This window comes from Leuciscus leuciscus, assembly GCF_965113295.1.
Source record: "Leuciscus leuciscus genome assembly, contig: HAP1_SCAFFOLD_393, whole genome shotgun sequence".
Taxonomy (NCBI): Eukaryota; Metazoa; Chordata; class Actinopteri; order Cypriniformes; family Leuciscidae; genus Leuciscus; species Leuciscus leuciscus.
Genome location: NW_028118346.1, coordinates 21,592 through 39,986, shown reverse-complemented (window position 1 = coordinate 39,986; position 18,395 = coordinate 21,592). Strand labels below are relative to the sequence as shown.

At 45.6% G+C, this 18,395-nt stretch overlaps 1 protein-coding gene and 1 long non-coding RNA gene across 2 annotated transcripts; both read left to right on the top strand.

Moving 5' to 3' along the window:
• Positions 1–813: 813 nt before the first annotated feature.
• Positions 814–13,072, top strand: LOC309491634 (ankyrin repeat and SOCS box protein 2-like). The gene is made up of 8 exons (XM_082190688.1): positions 814–1,348; positions 2,650–2,786; positions 3,051–3,206; positions 7,954–8,199; positions 9,194–9,365; positions 10,988–11,465; positions 11,989–12,142; positions 12,464–13,072. The coding sequence occupies exons 1-8, from the start codon at positions 1,236–1,238 to the stop codon at positions 12,598–12,600; spliced, it is 1,593 nt and encodes a 530-aa protein (XP_082046814.1). The 5' UTR covers positions 814–1,235; the 3' UTR covers positions 12,601–13,072.
• Positions 13,073–15,365: 2,293 nt separating this feature from the next.
• Positions 15,366–16,610, top strand: LOC309491636. Its single transcript, XR_014203223.1, has 3 exons — positions 15,366–15,483; positions 15,558–15,659; positions 15,741–16,610. It is a non-coding gene; the product is annotated as an uncharacterized lncRNA (long non-coding RNA).
• The last annotated feature ends 1,785 nt before the right edge of the window (positions 16,611–18,395 follow it).

The following is an 18,395-nucleotide window of genomic DNA, read 5'->3' as shown; positions in this document are numbered from 1 at the left end:
CTGCAGTGTGTGAGAGAGAGTGTGTGAGATACTGAGACTCACTTCTGCTGAATACTGTACATTTAGGCAAATTTACATATTTCAAAAACAGTCAGATTTCTTTTTTTAAGTCGTCCTGTAAGATTAGTGCTATTTGTATATTCTTAACAAAATATGTATATTTCTCAATAAAAAATAATCAAGTAGCTACTAAATTATACGGAAAGTCCAAAAAGATTATGTCTTTGTTACATTTCATGGGGTCTTTAATTCAGCATACAGTGTGATGATATTAACTCAGGAGCTTTGACGTGTTCAGAGAGAGTGTGTGTGAGACTAGACTGAGCTGTGTCGTTTTCTTTTCAGTGTGTGTGTGTGTGTGTGTGTGTGTGTGTGTGTGTGTGTGTGTGTGTGTGTGTGTGTGTGTGTGTGTGTGTGTGTGTGTGTGTGCGAGTGAGTGTGTGTGTGAATGTGATCAGTGACAGTGATGATAAATGTCTCGAGTGGAAGTGAAGCTGAACTGAGGATCGTGTGTGTGTGTGTGTGTGTGTGTGTGTGTGTGTGTGTGTGTGTGTGTGTGTGGAAGTGAAGCTGAACTGAGGATCGTGTCCATAAAAGGCATCAGAGCAGCAGATCTGAACATCACACATGATGAGGAGTCACACATGTGAACACACTGCATGATTTTAAACACAGTCCATAGTTTCTTTACCATTTCCTCACTAATACATTTGCATATAAGCAGAAAACCGGTTTGCCTAAATATGTAACAAACAAAAAGGCTGACATGTGCAGTAACACTGCTGTCGTCATCATCTGACACGCGTGACGAGACATCAGAGAATACACACACTAATGTGGAATGATGACAGATCCAGAATCTGAACTAGAAGTGTCAGTTCTTATGTAGTATTTTCTTCTCTTTCTCTTTCTTTTTCTCTTTCCGAGGAATCTAAACAAGACCTGATATGTGATCTGAACATGAATAAACATGTTTTCCTCATTTCTCAGTAATTCCACTGTAAGCGCTGCTATTATCACATTATCTGAGCTGGTGAAGTGGACAGACAAATAAGGTAAACTCCAGTCCTCACGTGTCAAGACGAACTAAAATTAACCCAGTGAACGAACAGCTGAGCGCTGAACACACACACACACACGCACACACACACACACACACACACACACACACACACACTCACACGCGCGCGCGCCTTTGTCTGTCCACGCGCGCTGTGTGACAATAACACGACACGATGACACGATTCACTTATGCCGAATATATCTCCTTATTTCGAACAAATGACAAAAAACGAAACTCATCGCCGCAGAAAACCTCATCATCTGAGAGAGACATCGAGCCGACAGAGTGAGTCCTTCAGTGTGTGTGTGTGTGTGTGTGTGTGTGTGTTACTGTGGCAGTTTATTCATCAACAGAACGAGCTCAAATGGTTCAGTTTAGTTTATAGTATCAGAATATGGCAGGTGTGTGACAGGTTTGTTCCTGCATGACCTTCAGCTGTCACTTTAAATCGGGTGTTTTGTGACAGCTCAATCTCACCATGTTCTGTGTTGATCTTCTGGAGACGGGGCTAGTTGTCACACTCAGTGTTTCTCAGTATGTGTTGAGTTTTAAATGTCTCTTTAGACACATTCGCATCGAGACCGCTATAGCGAGTAATCTGTGCACGGGGTAAGCTGTCACACTGGAACCTGCCATTCAAATCCATATTACGGGTTTTATGGCCACATGTGAACAGTAAAACGACTAGGAAATACAATTAATGAAACATGCAAAGAGAAAAGTTGCCTTAATTGTATAGTCTTAATGGATGTCTGTGTGCGTTTATTTTATTTCGTAGATATTACAAAAATAGGATTATACTGTAAATCTAGCCTGGAGGACAGAACTCAATAAAATATTTCAGTTTAAGAGATTTCTAAAAAAGCACTGCTGGAGAAACCAAGCATTTATGAGACTGAGTCTCTGTGACGACTAGCCCCGGCCTCTGAGCCCCTGTGACGACTAGCCCCGGCCTCTGAGCCCCTGTGATGACTAGCCCCGGCTCTGAGCCCCTGTGACGACTAGCCCCGTCTGTGAGTCCCTGTGACGACTAGCCCCGTCTGTGAGTCCCTGTGACGACTAGCCCCGTCTGTGAGTCCCTGTGACGACAAGCCCCGTCTGTGAGTCCCTGTGACGACCAGCCACGGTCTCTGAGCCGCTGTGACGACTAGCCCCGTCTGTGAGCCCCTGTGACAACTAGCCCCATCTGTGAGCCCCTGTGTCGACTAGCCCCGTCTGTGAGCCGCTGTGACGACTAGCCCCGGCTCTGAGCCCCTGTGACGACTAGCTCCGTCTGTGAGCCCCTGTGACGACTAGCCCCGTCTGTGAGCCCCTGTGACGACTAGCTCCGTCTGTGAGCCCCTGTGACGACTAGCCCCGTCTGTGAGCTCCTGTGACGACTCTCCCCGTCTGTGAGCCCCTGTGGCGACTAGCCCCGTGACGACTAGCCCCGTCTCTGAGCCCCTGTGACGACTAGCCCCATCTGTGAGCCCCTGTGACGACTAGCCCCGTCTGTGAGCCCCTGTGACGACTAGCCCCGTCTGTGAGCCCCGTCTGTGAGCCCCTGTGACGACTAGCCCCGTCAGTGATGATCTGTTCTCTCTCAGGCTGATCTGTGCAGTGCGGAGAGGAGATGTGCAGCAAGTCAGGGCACTAGCATCGGTGTGTGACGCTGACGACTGGACGGCACTGCATGAAGCCGCTCACTGCGGGCAGACACTCTGTGTTCAAGCGCTGCTGAAAGGTAAATCACTGTCTCACACACACTTGAGTTCTAAATCACTGTCTCACACACACTTGAGTTCTAAATTACTGTCTCACACACACTTGAAGTGCCACAGGCTGTTTCTCTCTAACCTTTCTGAGGAATTTCCAGAAAACAAACCCATGCACTTGTTGAACAGGTTGAGCCGCTCTAGTGTTGTGTTTTACTGTGCTAGTCATTGGTCATCTACAGCAGACCTGATGCGTGTGCTGATTAATGGTGTGTGTGTGTGTGCGTGTGCAGCTCGAGGCGTGTGTGTGGACAAGCGGACGCTTCAGGAACAGACGGCTCTGATGATCGCGGTTCACGGACGACACCTGGACTGTGTGAGGATTCTTCTGGAAGCAGGAGCCGACCCTGATATCAGCAACAAGAACAAAGAGACGACGCTTTATAAAGGTGCGTTCATTTGGGTCATTCAGGTCAGTCAGGTCATTGAGGTCATACAGGTCATTCAGGGGTCATAAAGGTGCGTTCATTTGGGTCATTCAGGTCAGTCAGGTCATTGAGGTCATACAGGTCGTTCAGGTCATTCGGGTCAATCGGGTCATTCAGGTCAGTCAGGTCATTGAGGTCATACGGGTCATTCAGGGGTCATAAAGGTGCGTTCATTTGGGTCAGTCAGGTCATTGAGGTCATACAGGTCGTTCAGGTCATTCGGGTCAATCGGGTCATTCAGGTCAGTCAGGTCATTGAGGTCATACGGGTCATTCAGGGGTCATAAAGGTGCGTTCATTTGGGTCATTCAGGTCAGTCAGGTCATTGAGGTCATACAGGTCGTTCAGGTCTTTCGGGTCAATCGGGTCATTCAGGTCAGTCAGGTCATTGAGGTCATACAGGTCATTCAGGGGTCATAAAGGTGCGTTCATTTGGGTCATTCATGTCAGTCAGGTCATTGAGGTCATACAGGTCGTTCAGGCCAATCGGGTCATTCAGGTCAGTCAGGTCATTGAGGTCATACAGGTTGTTCAGGGGTCATTCAGGTCGTTCAGGGGTCATTCAAGTCGTTCAGCTCATTCAGGTCATTTAGGTCATTGAGGTAATTCGGGTCATTTTATCAGTATGTCTGCGTTCCTGTGGGATTCATTTCCCACAGGAAATCGCTTCCTTTCCTTTCCTCTCTTCCTTCCTTTCCTCACTTCCTTTCCTCTCTTCCTTTACTCACTTCCTTTCCTCTCTTCCTTCCTTTCCTCGCTTCCTTTCCTCTCTTCCTTCCTTTACTCGCTTCCTTTACTCGCATCCTTTCCTCTCTTCCTTTCCTCTCTTCTTTTCCTCTCTTCCTTTCCTCGCTTCCTTTCCTCTCTTCCTTTACTCGCTTCCTTTCCACTCTTCCTTTACTCGCTTCCTTTCCTCTCTTCCTTTCCTCGCTTCCTTTCCTCGCGTCCTTTCCTCTCTTCCTTTTCTTGCTTCCTTTCCTCTCTTCCTTTCCTCTCTTCCTTTCCTTGCTTCCTTTACTCGCTTCCTTTCCTCTCTTCCTTTCCTCGCTTCCTTTCCTCTCTTCCTTTACTCGCTTCCTTTCCTCTCTTCCTTTCCTCTCTTCCTTTCCTCGCTTCCTTTCCTCTCTTCCTTTCCTCTCTTCCTTTCCGCACTTCCTTTCCTCGTTTTCTTTCCTCTCTTCATTTCCTCTGTTCCTTTCCTCAATTTCTTTCCTTGCTTCCTTTTTTCTATTCCTTTAGTTGTTTACGTTCCTTTTTATTTCACCAGAAAAAAATGTGTCAACATTAAGTGTAACTGGAATGTTTCTCCTCATTTGCAGCGTGCGAGCAGGAGTATGTCGGTATGGAGTAAACGTGTGTGTATGTTTCTCCTCATGTGTAGCGTGCGAGCAGGAGTGTGTCGGTATGGAGTAAACGTGTGTGTATGTTTCTCCTCATGTCCAGCGTGCGAGCAGGAGTGTGTCGGTATGGAGTAAACGTGTGTGTATGTTTCTCCTCATGTCCAGCGTGCGAGCAGGAGTGTGTCGGTATGGAGTAAACGTGTGTGTATGTTTCTCCTCATGTCCAGCGTGCGAGCAGGAGTGTGTCGGTATGGAGTAAACGTGTGTGTATGTTTCTCCTCATGTCCAGCGTGCGAGCAGGAGTGTGTCGGTATGGAGTAAACGTGTGTGTATGTTTCTCCTCATGTCCAGCATGCAAGCAGGAGTGTGTCGGTATGGAGTAAACGTGTGTGTATGTTTCTCCTCATGTGCAGCGTGCGAGCAGGAGTGTGTCGTATGGAGTAAACGTGTGTGTATGTTTCTCCTCATGTGCAGCGTGCAAGCAGGAGTGTGTCGGTATGGAGTAAACGAGTGTGTATGTTTCTCCTCATGTGCAGCGTGCGAGCAGGAGTGTGTCGGTATGGAGTAAACGTGTGTGTATGTTTCTCCTCATGTGCAGCGTGCGAGCAGGAGTGTGTCGGTATGGAGTAAACGTGTGTGTATGTTTCTCCTCATGTGATGCGTGCGAGCAGGAGTGTGTCGGGATGGAGGGAAAAGGTGTGTGTATGTTTCTCCTCATGTGCAGCGTGCGAGCAGGAGTGTGTCGGTATGGAGTAAACGTGTGTGTATGTTTCTCCTCATGTGCAGCTTGCGAGCAGGAGTGTGTCGGTATGGAGTAAACGTGTGTGTATATTTCTCCTCCTGTGCAGCGTGCGAGCAGGAGTGTGTCAGTATGGAGTAAACGTGTGTGTATGTTTCTCCTCCTGTGCAGCGTGCGAGCAGGAGTGTGTCAGTATGGAGTAAATGTCTGTGTATGTTTCTCCTCATGTGCAACGTGCGAGCAGGAGTGTGTCGGTATGGAGTAAACGTGTGTGTATGTTTCTCCTCCTGTGCAGCGTGCGAGCAGGAGTGTGTCGGTATGGAGTAAACGTGTGTGTATGTTTCTCCTCCTGTGCAGCCTGCGAGCAGGAGTGTGTCGGTATGGAGTAAACGTGTGTGTATGTTTCTCCTCATGTGCAGCGTGCGAGCAGGAGTGTGTCGGTATGGAGTAAACGTGTGTGTATGTTTCTCCTCATGTGCAGCGTGCGAGCAGGAGTGTGTCGGTATGGAGTAAACGTGTGTGTATGTTTCTCCTCATGTGATGCGTGCGAGCAGGAGTGTGTCGGTATGGAGTAAACGTGTGTGTGTGTTTCTCCTCATGTGATGCGTGCGCGCAGGAGTGTGTCGGTATGGAGTAAACGTGTGTGTATGTTTCTCATGTGCAGCGTGCGAGCAGGAGTGTGTCGGTATGGAGTAAACGTGTGTGTATGTTTCTCCTCATGTCCAGCGTGCGAGCAGGATTGTGTCGGTATGGAGTAAATGTGTGTGTATGTTTCTCCTCATGTCCAGCGTGCGAGCAGGAGTGTGTCGGTATGGAGTAAATGTGTGTGTGTGTTTCTCTTCATGTGCAGCGTGCGAGCAGGAGTGTGTCGGTATGGAATAAACGTGTGTGTGTGTTTCTCCTCATGTGCAGAGTGCGAGCAGGAGTGTGTCGGTATGGAGTAAACGTGTGTGTATGTTTCTCCTCCTGTGCAGCGTGCGAGCAGGAGTGTGTCGGTATGGAGTAAACGTGTTTGAATGTTTCTCCTCCTGTGCAGCGTGCGAGCAGGAGTGTGTCAGTATGGAGTAAATGTGTGTGTATGTTTCTCCTCATGTGCAGCGTACGAGCAGGAGTGTGTCGGTATGGAGTAAACGTGTGTGTATGTTTCTCCTCATGTGCAGCGTGCGAGCAGGAGTGTGTCGGTATGGAGTAAACGTGTGTGTATGTTTCTCTTCATGTGCAGCGTGCGAGCAGGAGTGTGTCGGTATGGAGTAAACGTGTGTGTATGTTTCTCATGTGATGCGTGCGAGCAGGAGTGTGTCAGTATGGAGTAAACGTGTGTGTATGTTTCTCCTCATGTGCAGCGTGCGAGCAGGAGTGTGTCGGTATGGAGTAAACGTGTGTGTATGTTTCTCCTCATGTGATGCATGCGCGCAGGAGTGTGTCGGTATGGAGTAAACGTGTGTATGTTTCTCATGTGCAGCGTGCGAGCAGGAGTGTATCGGTATGGAGTAAACGTGCGTGTAAGTTTCTCCTCATGTCCAGCGTGCGAGCAGGATTGTGTCGGTATGGAGTGAATGTGTGTGTATGTTTCTCCTCATGTCCAGCGTGCGAGCAGGAGTGTGTCGGTATGGAGTAAACGTGTGTGAATGTTTCTCCTCATGTCCAGCGTGCGAGCAGGAGTGTGTCGGTATGGAGTAAACGTGTGTGTATGTTTCTCCTCATGTCCAGCGTGCGAGCAGGATTTTGTCGGTATGGAGTGAATGTGTGTGTATGTTTCTCCTCATGTCCAGCGTGCGAGCAGGAGTGTGTCGGTATGGAGTAAACGTGTGTGAATGTTTCTCCTCATGTCCAGCGTGCGAGCAGGAGTGTGTCGGTATGGAGTAAACGAGTGTGTATGTTTCTCCTCATGTGCAGCGTGCGAGCAGGAGTGTGTCGGTATGGAGTAAACGAGTGTGTGTGTTTCTCCTCATGTGCAGCATGCAAGCAGGAGTGTGTCGTTATGGAGTAAACGAGTGTGTATATTTCTCATGTGCAGCATGCGAGAAGGAGTGTGTCAGTATGGAGTAAACGAGTGTGTATGTTTCTCCTCATGTGCAGCGTGCGAGCAGGAGTGTGTCGGTATGAGTAAACTTGTGTGTATGTTTCTCCTCCTGTGCAGCGTGCGAGCAGGAGTGTGTCGGTATGGAGTAAACGTGTGTGTATGTTTCTCCTCCTGTGCAGCGTGCGAGCAGGAGTGTGTCGGTATGGAGTAAACGTGTGTGTATGTTTCTCATGTGCAGCATGCGAGCAGGAGTGTGTCAGTATGGAGTAAACGTGTGTGTATGTTTCTCCTCATGTGCAGTGTGCGAGCAGGAGTGTGTCGGTATGGAGTAAACGTGTGTGAATGTTTCTCCTCATGTCCAGCGTGCGAGCAGGAGTGTGTCAGTATGGAATAAACGAGTATGTATATTTCTCCTCATGTGCAGCGTGCAAGCAGGAGTGTGTCGGTATGAAGTGAACGAGTGTGTATGTTTCTCCTCATGTGCAGCGTGCAAGCAGGAGTGTGTCGGTATGAAGTGAACGAGTGTGTATATTTCTTATGTGAAGCGTGCAAGAAGGAGTGTGTCAGTATGGAGTAAACGAGTGTGTATGTTTCTCCTCATGTGCAGCGTGCGAGCAGGAGTGTGTCGGTATGGTGGAGCTGCTGCTAGCGTGTGGAGCATCAGTGAATCAGCGCTGTCGGCGAGGTTGGACGGCACTGCATGAAGCCGCGAGACGGAACAACATCACACTCTGCCAGATGCTCCTGCAGGCCAGAGCCGCCGTAGACGCCCGTAACGCTGACGATGTCACACCCGCCATCGAAGCCGCGCGACACGGACGGACAGAAGCGCTTGCGTACCTGATCCGGAACGGTACTGAACCTCATGCTTTTGGATTCTCTCAAAAAATCCAATGACTTTAAAATCATATGTTAATGAGAATAGTAGTTTAAGCAATAGGCTTGACTTTGGTGTCATGTGACTGTTCTTAAAAACTTTAGAAACCCAAATTCCATGTTTTCTGTAGCAAGACCTATTTGAAATATTATAAACTTTTTTCAGGGAAAATTTACTTAAGTTTAAAGCAAAGCTAGTTTTAAACCCTAAACAAACCAACCCTAAATCTATAAAATTGTGATTTCAGTCTGTCAGAGGCCTCGACCTTCCCCACTGCATTTAACAATTAAAATCATACAACATCTTAATCTTGACAATTTAATGAATTGATTTTCATTGTGAAAAACACTAAACACAATATTTAGCTGTATATGTAGCTTGATTGCACTTGTCAATCCAACTCTTCTTATTTTAAGACAAATAAACAAATAAGACAAATCAAACTCGTATTTTTCTTTAATTTAAAGTAATTGTAAATTTATCAATAACATAGATGTTTAAATGAACTAACCCTTACTTAATTACAGCTTAATATAGGCTAAATATTCACAATACTTGTTGGTGTATCCCAAAAATGACAAACCCAATAAAAATAAACAGCTCATATAATATTTAATTTGACAAAGAAGTTTAAGATTATTTTTGAGTATTTTGTACGCTCTTCATATAAAGCATAATTGTGTATGCTGCAAACATTTACTAAATCACAAAATACTCAGTCATGAGTGTCATTTCTTCAGATATGAGGATCTATCTGATCATCTGTGAATATGCCTGAAGTTCTTCAAATTAATATTTTACCGTGACATGAATAAACGAATGAATATGATAGATTCAGAATATCCACAAACTAATAGCAGGACAGGCCAGTACAGCAGCAGATATAAATCCCAGAACAGGACATTGTTTGTGTTCATAGGACATTTATTTCCCGATGTTAAAGGATGGCTTGTGTGTTTTGTCCTGCCAGGTGCCGGCGTGAACCTCCAGACGTGTGATGGAAACACGGCTTTAACGGAAGCCTGCAGACACGGTCACGGGGAAACCGTCAAGCTTCTGCTCCAGCATCACGCCGACGCCAACAAACCCTGCAGTGCCGGCCTTCTGCCACTGCACGTCGCCAGCCAGCACGGGCACGAGGAGTGAGTCTGATCATACACCACACCTGCTCCTGGAGATCTTGAGTCTGATCATACACCACACCTGCTCCTGGAGATCTGACACACACACCTGATCTTCATCAGCTGCTCCAGGTGTGTGTGATCACAGCTGCTGAACTCTGCAGATCTCCAGGAACAGGACAGTGATCAGCAGATACACCACACCTGCTCCTGGAGATCTTGAGTCTGATCATACACCACACCTGCTCCTGGAGATCTGACACACACACCTGATCTTCATCAGCTGCTCCAGTTGTGTGTGATCACGGCTGTGGAACTCTGCAGATCTCCAGGAACAGGACTGTGATCAGCAGCTGTGTGTGACGCGTGACGGTGGCTCGACAGCTGACACAAACACCACATGCTCACTGTCACTCAGCTCTGCTTTCAAAACCCTTCACACCATTTGGTGTTTCCGGCTCAAAGATTGCTTATATATCTCTCGTTATGCTATATTATCATCATCAAATATTGGATTCTATTGTTTGATCAGATTGTTCTCGATTGACTCTGAGGAAACGTTTTGTGAGCTGACGTCTTAAAGCACATGTGAAATCAGTCCAATGGTGCGGCAGAACGTTAGAGGCGGGTGACGTCACGAACCAGGACACTATATATCACTATATATATATACAAAGTCATGGCGAGCAAGCAGCAGTTTAGGATGTGTGTGCACCCCTGCCCGCGTTATTTAACGGGTGGGGACACACATGTTTTGTGTAGCTTGTTTGGGTGAGGAGCTCGAGGGTGCTAGCTGTGAGCACTGTGATGTGCTTCCTCTGTGACGTTCTTCCGCGTATGGCGGCCTCCAAGGCCCTTATGACAGGAGTTGCTCTCCAAGATGTCTGTGATGCGGCAGGGTGGTGAGGATTTCACCTCACCCACATTTGTGCGGTTCTACTCTTTGAACATGGACTCAGGGTCCCAGGTGCTCTCGTCCTAGCACTGCTCCTTATGATTCCACACTGGACAGACACTACTCGCTATGGTGGCGTTTGCTCAGCGTCACTCGACGTAGCGCGAGTTCCCTTGAAAAGGACCGCCTCACTTACGACTGTAACCCCGGTTCCCTGAAGAGGGAACGAGACGCTGCGTCTCCATGCCATATCTCCAATGTGCCTGTCAGCGACGACTTCAGACTTTACGAAGCTAGCGCTGCTTTGTTTGGGCAGCTTTATAGTGTCCTGGATCATGACGTCACCCGCCTCACGTTCCACCACACCATTGGACTGATTACACATGTGCTTCAAGACATCATCACGTGAAGCGTTCCCTCAGCGTTCCCTCAGCATCAATCAACGCAGCGACTCGTTCCCTCTTCAATTTCACAATTAACATTTCAGAGTAAGAAAACCAGTTGATCAAAAGATTGAATCTAATATGTGGCAATAACACAGAGTTACACACAGTTTTTTGTAGGCTGGTCATTTTTGACTGCAAACACAAGTGTAAGAAGGTGGGAAAAAATGATCAATTTGGGAAGTTGTGATCAAAATCTGCAAGTTTTAGTTCAATTTGATAACATCAACCAGCATTTTCAATGGTGTCTTGATTGAAAGAATGATTGTTTGCTGTATTAAGCGCGTTCCTCATGTTTCCCACAGGATAGTTTCCCTGTTGCTGCCGCTCAGCAGCCGTGTGCGGTTACGGGAGAGTGGCGTCTCTCCGCTCCATCTGTCCGCGGAGAACAACCAGCTGAACACCCTGCGCGTGCTGATCCGCTCGGGCTGTGACGTGAACATGCGGCGCTCCTCCGGCTGCGGCTCGGCTCTGCTTGGTGCCGTCTCCGCCGGGAACACGCAGGCGGCCGCGGAGCTGCTGAGGGCCGGAGCCGATCCTGACGCGGAGCAGGTGCTGCTGCTAGCGGCGGAGCGGGGGTGTGTGGAGAGCGTAGCGCTGCTGCTGGAGCACGGGGCCCGTGTGGAGGCCCTCCCCGCGCTGCTCACACACACACACACCCTCAGCGTCCTGCGCTGTCTGCTGGAGCACGGCTGCGACGCCCGGCCCTGCTTCACACCACACACACACACACCCCCGCGGGAGGAGCACGCCGGCCGGAGCCGCTCTGAGCCCGGGCTACAGGTGACATCAGTGAACCGGGATGATAGCTGGGCAATGATCTGAGTAATGAGGCTTTCACAGTCTCACATTTGAGGAAGTTTACAGCAGTGATTCTCACGCCTGCCATGATCATGAATTTGGTGTTGAATATTAACTGTCATACAGATAATTGCGATTAACGATTCATTCTGAAGACAGTGAGTGCAAAAAACTGCTGCACGGGGTGTAAAATCTGTATCCCGATGCTCTTTGGATGTAGGGAAAATGCGACTCATTAAAACATATCAAGCCAAGGCAATCGAGAGTCAAAACCAACATTATTCAGATTATTCACCAGATATGATTTTTTATATAGTGTGATCAGGACACTATAGTTGATTTATGTAAGTGAGGAGAAAAAAAATAAAGTAAACTGTGACATATTATACCCCAAAACTCTTCATACAGTGACTACCAGTAACATTTCTAAATGTTGTTTTTGTTGTTTAATAAATGTTGTGTGTCTGTGTGTCTGTGTGCTGTGTGTCTGTGTGTTGTGTGCCAGTTCTGCTCCTGGATCTCGTCGCCCCGCTGGAGCCGGTCCGCTGCTGAGGTCGTGGATCTGCTGCTGGAGTGTGTGGGGAACGTTCAGCTGTGCAGCAGAACCACGGCTCTGCTCCGCGACGCTCCCGAATGGCCCAGCATCCGCGACAGAACATGTGAGTCTTCATGATCTGCTTTAGGAGCCGCAACACATTTGCCAGTCAAATTAGATGAAGGACACACATGCTGCTTTATTTCTTTTTCCCCTGACACTATCAGCCTGATCGGGAGGAACCGTTCAACCACAGCGGCTTTATAATATAAATTCTGTTTGTCTTTCATGCTTTCCTTTGTTTCGTACATAGAAGACAACTTCAGTTAGGAATTATTATTTTCAGTTGTGTTTGTTGATTTTGAGACTTTCATACACACAATAATACTCAGGTCAGTTACAGTGTGAGGATGATGAGTGTGTGAGTGTATCTGTGTGTTTGCAGCGTCCCCTCGGCCCCTGATGCACCTGTGCCGGCTGAGGGTCCGAGAGCAGCTGGGGACCCGGAGACTGAGGTCCATTGACTCGCTGCCGCTACCGGGGCCCGTGCTGCGGTACCTGAGCTCCAGAACCGGCTCCTGAGGTCCAGAACCGGCTCCGGCTCCAACACCTGAGCTCCAGAACTGGCCCTTAGATCCAGAACCGGCTCCGGGCTCCAACACCTGAGCTCCAGAACCTGCCCCGAGATCCAGAACCGGCCCCTGAGCTCCAGAACCGGCCCCTGAGCTCCAAAACCGGTCCCTGAGCTCTAGAACCAGCCCCTGAGCTCCAGAACCAAACCCTTAGATCCAGCTCCAACACAACAAAGAAACAAATAATTTATTTTTTAATTATAATTTATATGTTTTTCTGCTGGACATTTAAACACAGGTGCTGTGAGATTACTTCTATTGTGAATTGAGTGTTTTGTCTTCAGGCTGCTATTTATACATTTTAATTTATGATCTTGATTTTTTTTTTAAGTTTGTATGTGTTTGATACACAATTTCATGTATTTTGATGATCTAAAAACAGAGTATGACACTGGCGATTGCAGAATAAAAGGCTCTCCTTGTCTCGTGTGTGGTTTGAGTGTGTCAGTAATGAGCAGACAGTGTAAAGCAGTCGATTACCAGTTTTAATGAGCTAATTCAGGACAAGACCTGGATTATGACCAGGCTTAATTAGTGTGACACAACAACATCTCAACTAAAAGATCATAATAAATACTGATCTATCTCTACACCACAGTGAAATCATGCTGTTTCAGGGAAGTGAATCTGGAACAGAGAACGATTGTTAAATGAAAACTCATTCTACAGAAAGTCTCCTGATGATGCGTGTAAACTAATGCAATGCTGTGATCATATCTGGATGTCCTCCACAACTTTACAAAAGCCAATAAAATAATCACCGCACGTGTGTATTACTCCTGCTACATCTGCTACATCTGTACTTTAAGTGAATGCTGAACCCTCCACGCCCGTGCTCGGTCCCATCTTGGGACCTCTCCAGAGTCCTTAGGGCACTTCAGGGCCCACCCTTTGAGTCGCTCGAGTCAGCTGATCTCCAGCCCCTCTCGCTGAAGACTGCCTTCTTGATGGCTTTAGCATCAGTCAAACAATCAACCTTGGAAAAATGATTACCAGCAACACTGTGAGCATTGAGGGCCTTAAAGGGATACTCCGCTTTAAAATGAAAATTCTGTCATCATATACTCACCCTCATGTTATTTCAAACCTGTATGTATTTCTTTCTTCTGCTGAACAGAAAGGAAGATATTTAGAAGAATGTCAGTAACCAGACAGTTTCTGGTACCATTGACTTCCATATTAGGAAAAAATATATACTATGGAAGTCAATGGTACCAGAAACTGTCTGGTTACTGACATTCTTCTAAATATCTTCCTTTCTGTTCAGCAGAAGAAAGAAATTCATACAGGTTTGAAACAACATGAGGGTGAGTATATGATGACAGAATTTTCATTTTAAAGTGGAGTACCCCTTTAAGAAATCAGTTGACTTTGTGTTTGAAGAAGTAAACGCCTTGAAAACAGACATGAAAAGCAGCAAAACTACCGCCAACTTTTTACAGCACCAAAATCCACAAACTTGAGCAAAGACTGAACGATGCCGGACACTATCAGCGGAGATGAAACCGCCGTCTGTACGGAAGATAATGAACATCTTGAGTTATTCACACTTCAAAGCCAATTAGAGGATATTTATAATAGCGGGGCATTAGATCTAGACAGAGATGTGAAAAGGGTGAACAGAATTCGGCATATTTCTTTCAATTAGAAAAATTCCATGGTAAAACAAATAGAATTTTGCATTTGAATATCATTGGTACCATAACACATGATTCAAAGGAGATTGCAATTACAATTTTAGCCTCTATATTAGCTTCTAGAATTAAGAGAACTTTGGATTTTATTATCGCTGACACACAGTCAGGTTTTATGCGTAATAAACACAAATAAAATAATATTTGCTTGGTATTAGACCTTGTTGATTACCAGTGTTGGGGGTAACGAGTTACAGTAACGATATTACTTTTTTGGGTAACGCAATAAAGTAACGCATTACACTAAAAATATCGGTAACTACACTACTTTACTAAACTATAGGAATGCGCTTTCCTACGTTACCCAAGCCGTGTTTGCCTGCGTGTAAAGCTCTGATCTGTTTAAGTGGTGCATGCATGCCTGTGTGTGTGTGTGTGTGTGTGTGTGTGTGTGCGCTTGCACCGTTGTCATAGAGATCGATTTGAGTGACGTAGCTGCTGGTGCGAAGGGGAGCGGGAAATGGAGACGGAGACAGAGACGGAGACAGGGGGTTTCGGCCAGTGGCGATATTCACATTACTTTCAGTTTATTGCTCAAAAGGACAAAAATATTCGCGTGAAATGCACTCTATGCCCAGGCAGCAAGTACATGGCCACCGGGACTACCGGAGATTCTTTTTCTGTGTTTTTTTTTTCGTCACAAGGAATGTGCAGAGAAATAGCGTGAAAAATAGACACAGGCCCTTCAAGTAGACGCTGTAAAATGTGTCAAAATGTTTTCTGCAGCAGCAGGACCTTCATCAGCTCCAGTGGCTGATGATGAAGATAGTGAGGAGGATCAGGACAGAGATGAGAAAGTGTAGAGCCTGCGGTAAGCAGAACTAAAGGCCCGTTCACACCAAGCACGATAACTATAAAGATAACGATAAAGATAACTATATATGCATCCACACCAACGACCGATAACGGTCTTTTTATTCTAAGCACGCGCGCGCCCGCGCTGTCAATGATGGGATAAAAACATCGCCTAGTCAACACCTTTATGTATATGTGGTGATGCGATCCACCATGATAAGGATTAGGGGCGGGTTCAGTATGCGTGGCGGATATAAAAGGGATGAGAATGGCGTCTAAGGGAGCGCGTCATTCTGGGTTCTGGACGTGACGTCATTTGGGCGCGCAGTGTTTAGGATTGGGAGGTAAGAATTACTGGTAGCTGCTTAATTTTTAATGTGCGTTGGGAAGGATAAGTTAAGACCCATTTAATTTACAGTGCGACTGCGGAGTATCAGACGCGTCGCTTAACGCCCGTCATGGCGAGCCAGTAATTTGCACTCTACGGAGTACACTGGGTGGTGCGAGTCACCAACAAGCGGTAAGTCATACCTATTTGAATGTCCGGTTAATGAGATCATAAACTCAAATTTACAAACGTTGTGCGTTGTATTTTTGATAGTGATACGAGGAAGGTGCTGCAGCAGGCTTGGTGGGGGTAGCTGGGCTTAGTGACGACCGATTGGATTGTGTCTCCCCTTGCCGGAAACTCCTCGACCATTTCTCAGTGACTATTACTGGAACCGCGTATTTGTTGTGATCATCTGACTAATAGGCTACCTTCTCTTATCTCTCATCCGTCTTGAGACGGCCGGAACAATAGCGCATTTTCGGCCGTAGTGACGCATCCCAAATCTAGCAAATTCAGTGCTGATCTTCGGGCTGGGGTACAGCGGCGAATAACTGAGTTGTCATTTCTACTTGAATTGTTTTAGTTGAAACATTGTCATTGAAAGTATTTACGTTTGTAAAATTGTTATTGTCTGTTTTTGAATGTCTTACATGTATTTCTAAATCCGACCGGAGAAGGGTATACTTTTAAAATACTGTAATCATCAGGCAACGCAGTGTTGGAAAGCTATTAATGAGCGCTGGCCAGTGAGTGGTTACTTTTATGTGTAAACAACTGATTCCATCTGTCCACAAACCAAAAGACTATTACGTGGAAAGTGCTGTGTGCGTGTGTGTGTATGGTTGCTTATGTCTCAATTTGTCCTTTCTTCCTTTTATTCAGAGTTGGGGTGCCAGCTCCACGCCCACGTCTTCTGGTGTGGTGGTGGTGTGCTTATCGCTTGCAGTGTTCACAGAGGGTGATTGGGGTGCTGTGTGGTGAGAGTACTAATTGTTGCAGTGTTTACCGGGCAGACGAACCGAACCCCCAATTCTGAAATGGATAAGTGCTATGGTTGATATATTTATTCTAATGTATGTTTGTATTATGCCTTTTGGTATTGTGTTTCTTATTTGTATTTAATAAACGATTCGAAACGTTTTCCTTGTTGTCTGTTATCTGACCCAGTCACCACGTATCTGTGTGCTTTGCACTTGATGTACAAGCGGGTCCCCGGCCCATTTTCCGGGGTGGCGTAGTCTATTTTGTGCCATAATTGGTATTGTGTTGCGCTTAGGAGAGCGAACTGCCACATATACAACGCCTTTTTCACTGCAACTTCAGCAATGTTGTCAAAACTAGCGCTGGATAGCCTACCTGAGGTAATTTTGTTACACTATGCTAAACTGCATAATATCTCATCGCTAATAGCCTACTTCTCACCATTTATTTCCAGGATACGACCGATTGCTTTCCATATATCCATCTTTTTTAACGTATCCTTGAAAAGGGGGTTTGACTTGTCAAACAGTGGAGGATTTTTTTGTACCTCGACGATTAACTTCTCTGCAATGTCATCTGCCATTTTAAATGCGCGAGACCTTTAAATTAGAATGGATTCTGATTGGCTGTCAGTGTTTTATCGTTGGACAGCTGGAAAAAAAATCGTTCTGAAAGTGATCCCAACGATATCGTTCCTCATATCTTTATCGTTATAGTTGTGGTGTGAACTCTGTTATTCTTTAATATGGAGAACGATTTTTAGAATTATATCTTTATCGTTATCTTTATAGTTATCGTGCTTGGTGTGAACGGCCTTTACGGTTACTTTCAAAACACTTAGCTAGGCTATGTCATGAGTGTAGGAACCCATTAACGTTACCCAGTAACGCATTATTTCCACATCTGCATAGTTGACGATTACTGTAATTTACTATAAATTTAATGAGACGAATTTGTAAACCATGTTTTCCGCCAAAATAAAAGCTCGATGCAGTTTCCGTCAAAATAAAGATCATGTGCTTGTATCTCTTTCAAGTATAGAAATTAGTACAAAACTAATTGTGAAAGTTTCCTTTATTTTTCAGTGCATTTGTTTTACAATATATGTCTATTAGTGTGCTATTATTATTATTATGGCCAAAATGCCAGGGCCGATTTTTTTTGTCCCAGTCCAGCCCTGATTATGTGTCTACCACCGCGGACATTTGTCCTTTATCCAGTTGTTTGTGGATTTTACAGTGAGGCATATTTCTTTGTGCAGACATGGATATTGTTCTTTCATATGGTTTTACATGCCATTTTGTATAGGCTACATTTATAAACACTATGCGGACAGACTAAGTGATGATAGGGCTATGATGTTTGTCTGTATCTATAGGGTAAATTAAGAAATGGGAAAGTAAAGTAATAAGTAGTGAAGTTACTTTTCAAATGCAGTAACTAGTAAAGTAATCTCATTATAATTTACAGAAGTAACTAGTAACTAGTAACTAATTACTTTTTTTGAGTAACTACCCCAACACTGTTGATTACCCACATCTATATCCAGACGAGCGCTTCATTCTTTTCTTAGACTTCCATAAGGCCTTCAACACTGTTGAACATCATTTCATATATTCTGCCCTTATTAAAAAAAAAGTGGTTTTGGTGATTTCTTTATAAATTCCATTAAAACTTTATATTGTAATGCAAACTGTTCAATCCAGCTGCATAATGGACCAGATTCAGTCTCTGTCGTGGAATCAAACAGGGATGGCATATTCCCCATATTTATTTTTTACTTTGTTCTCAACTTCTTGCAATCAAATTATCATTAGTCAACTGGCAACGATACCACTTAAGATTATCCATACATTCTCTAAAGCTTCAGGACTTTACCTGAATATAAGTGTGAATTAATGTCTCTCAAAAAACATAATCTTTTGTCAATTTGTAATATTCCCG

Coding starts and splice junctions, on each gene's coding strand:
- LOC309491634 (XM_082190688.1), top strand. CDS start 1,236: ATGACACGATTCACTTATGCCGAATATATCTCCTTATTTCGAACAAAT. Junction 1,349..2,649: donor AGAGACATCGAGCCGACAGA/GTGAGTCCTTCA, acceptor GTTCTCTCTCAG/GCTGATCTGTGCAGTGCGGA. Junction 12,143..12,463: donor CAGCATCCGCGACAGAACAT/GTGAGTCTTCAT, acceptor GTGTGTTTGCAG/CGTCCCCTCGGCCCCTGATG.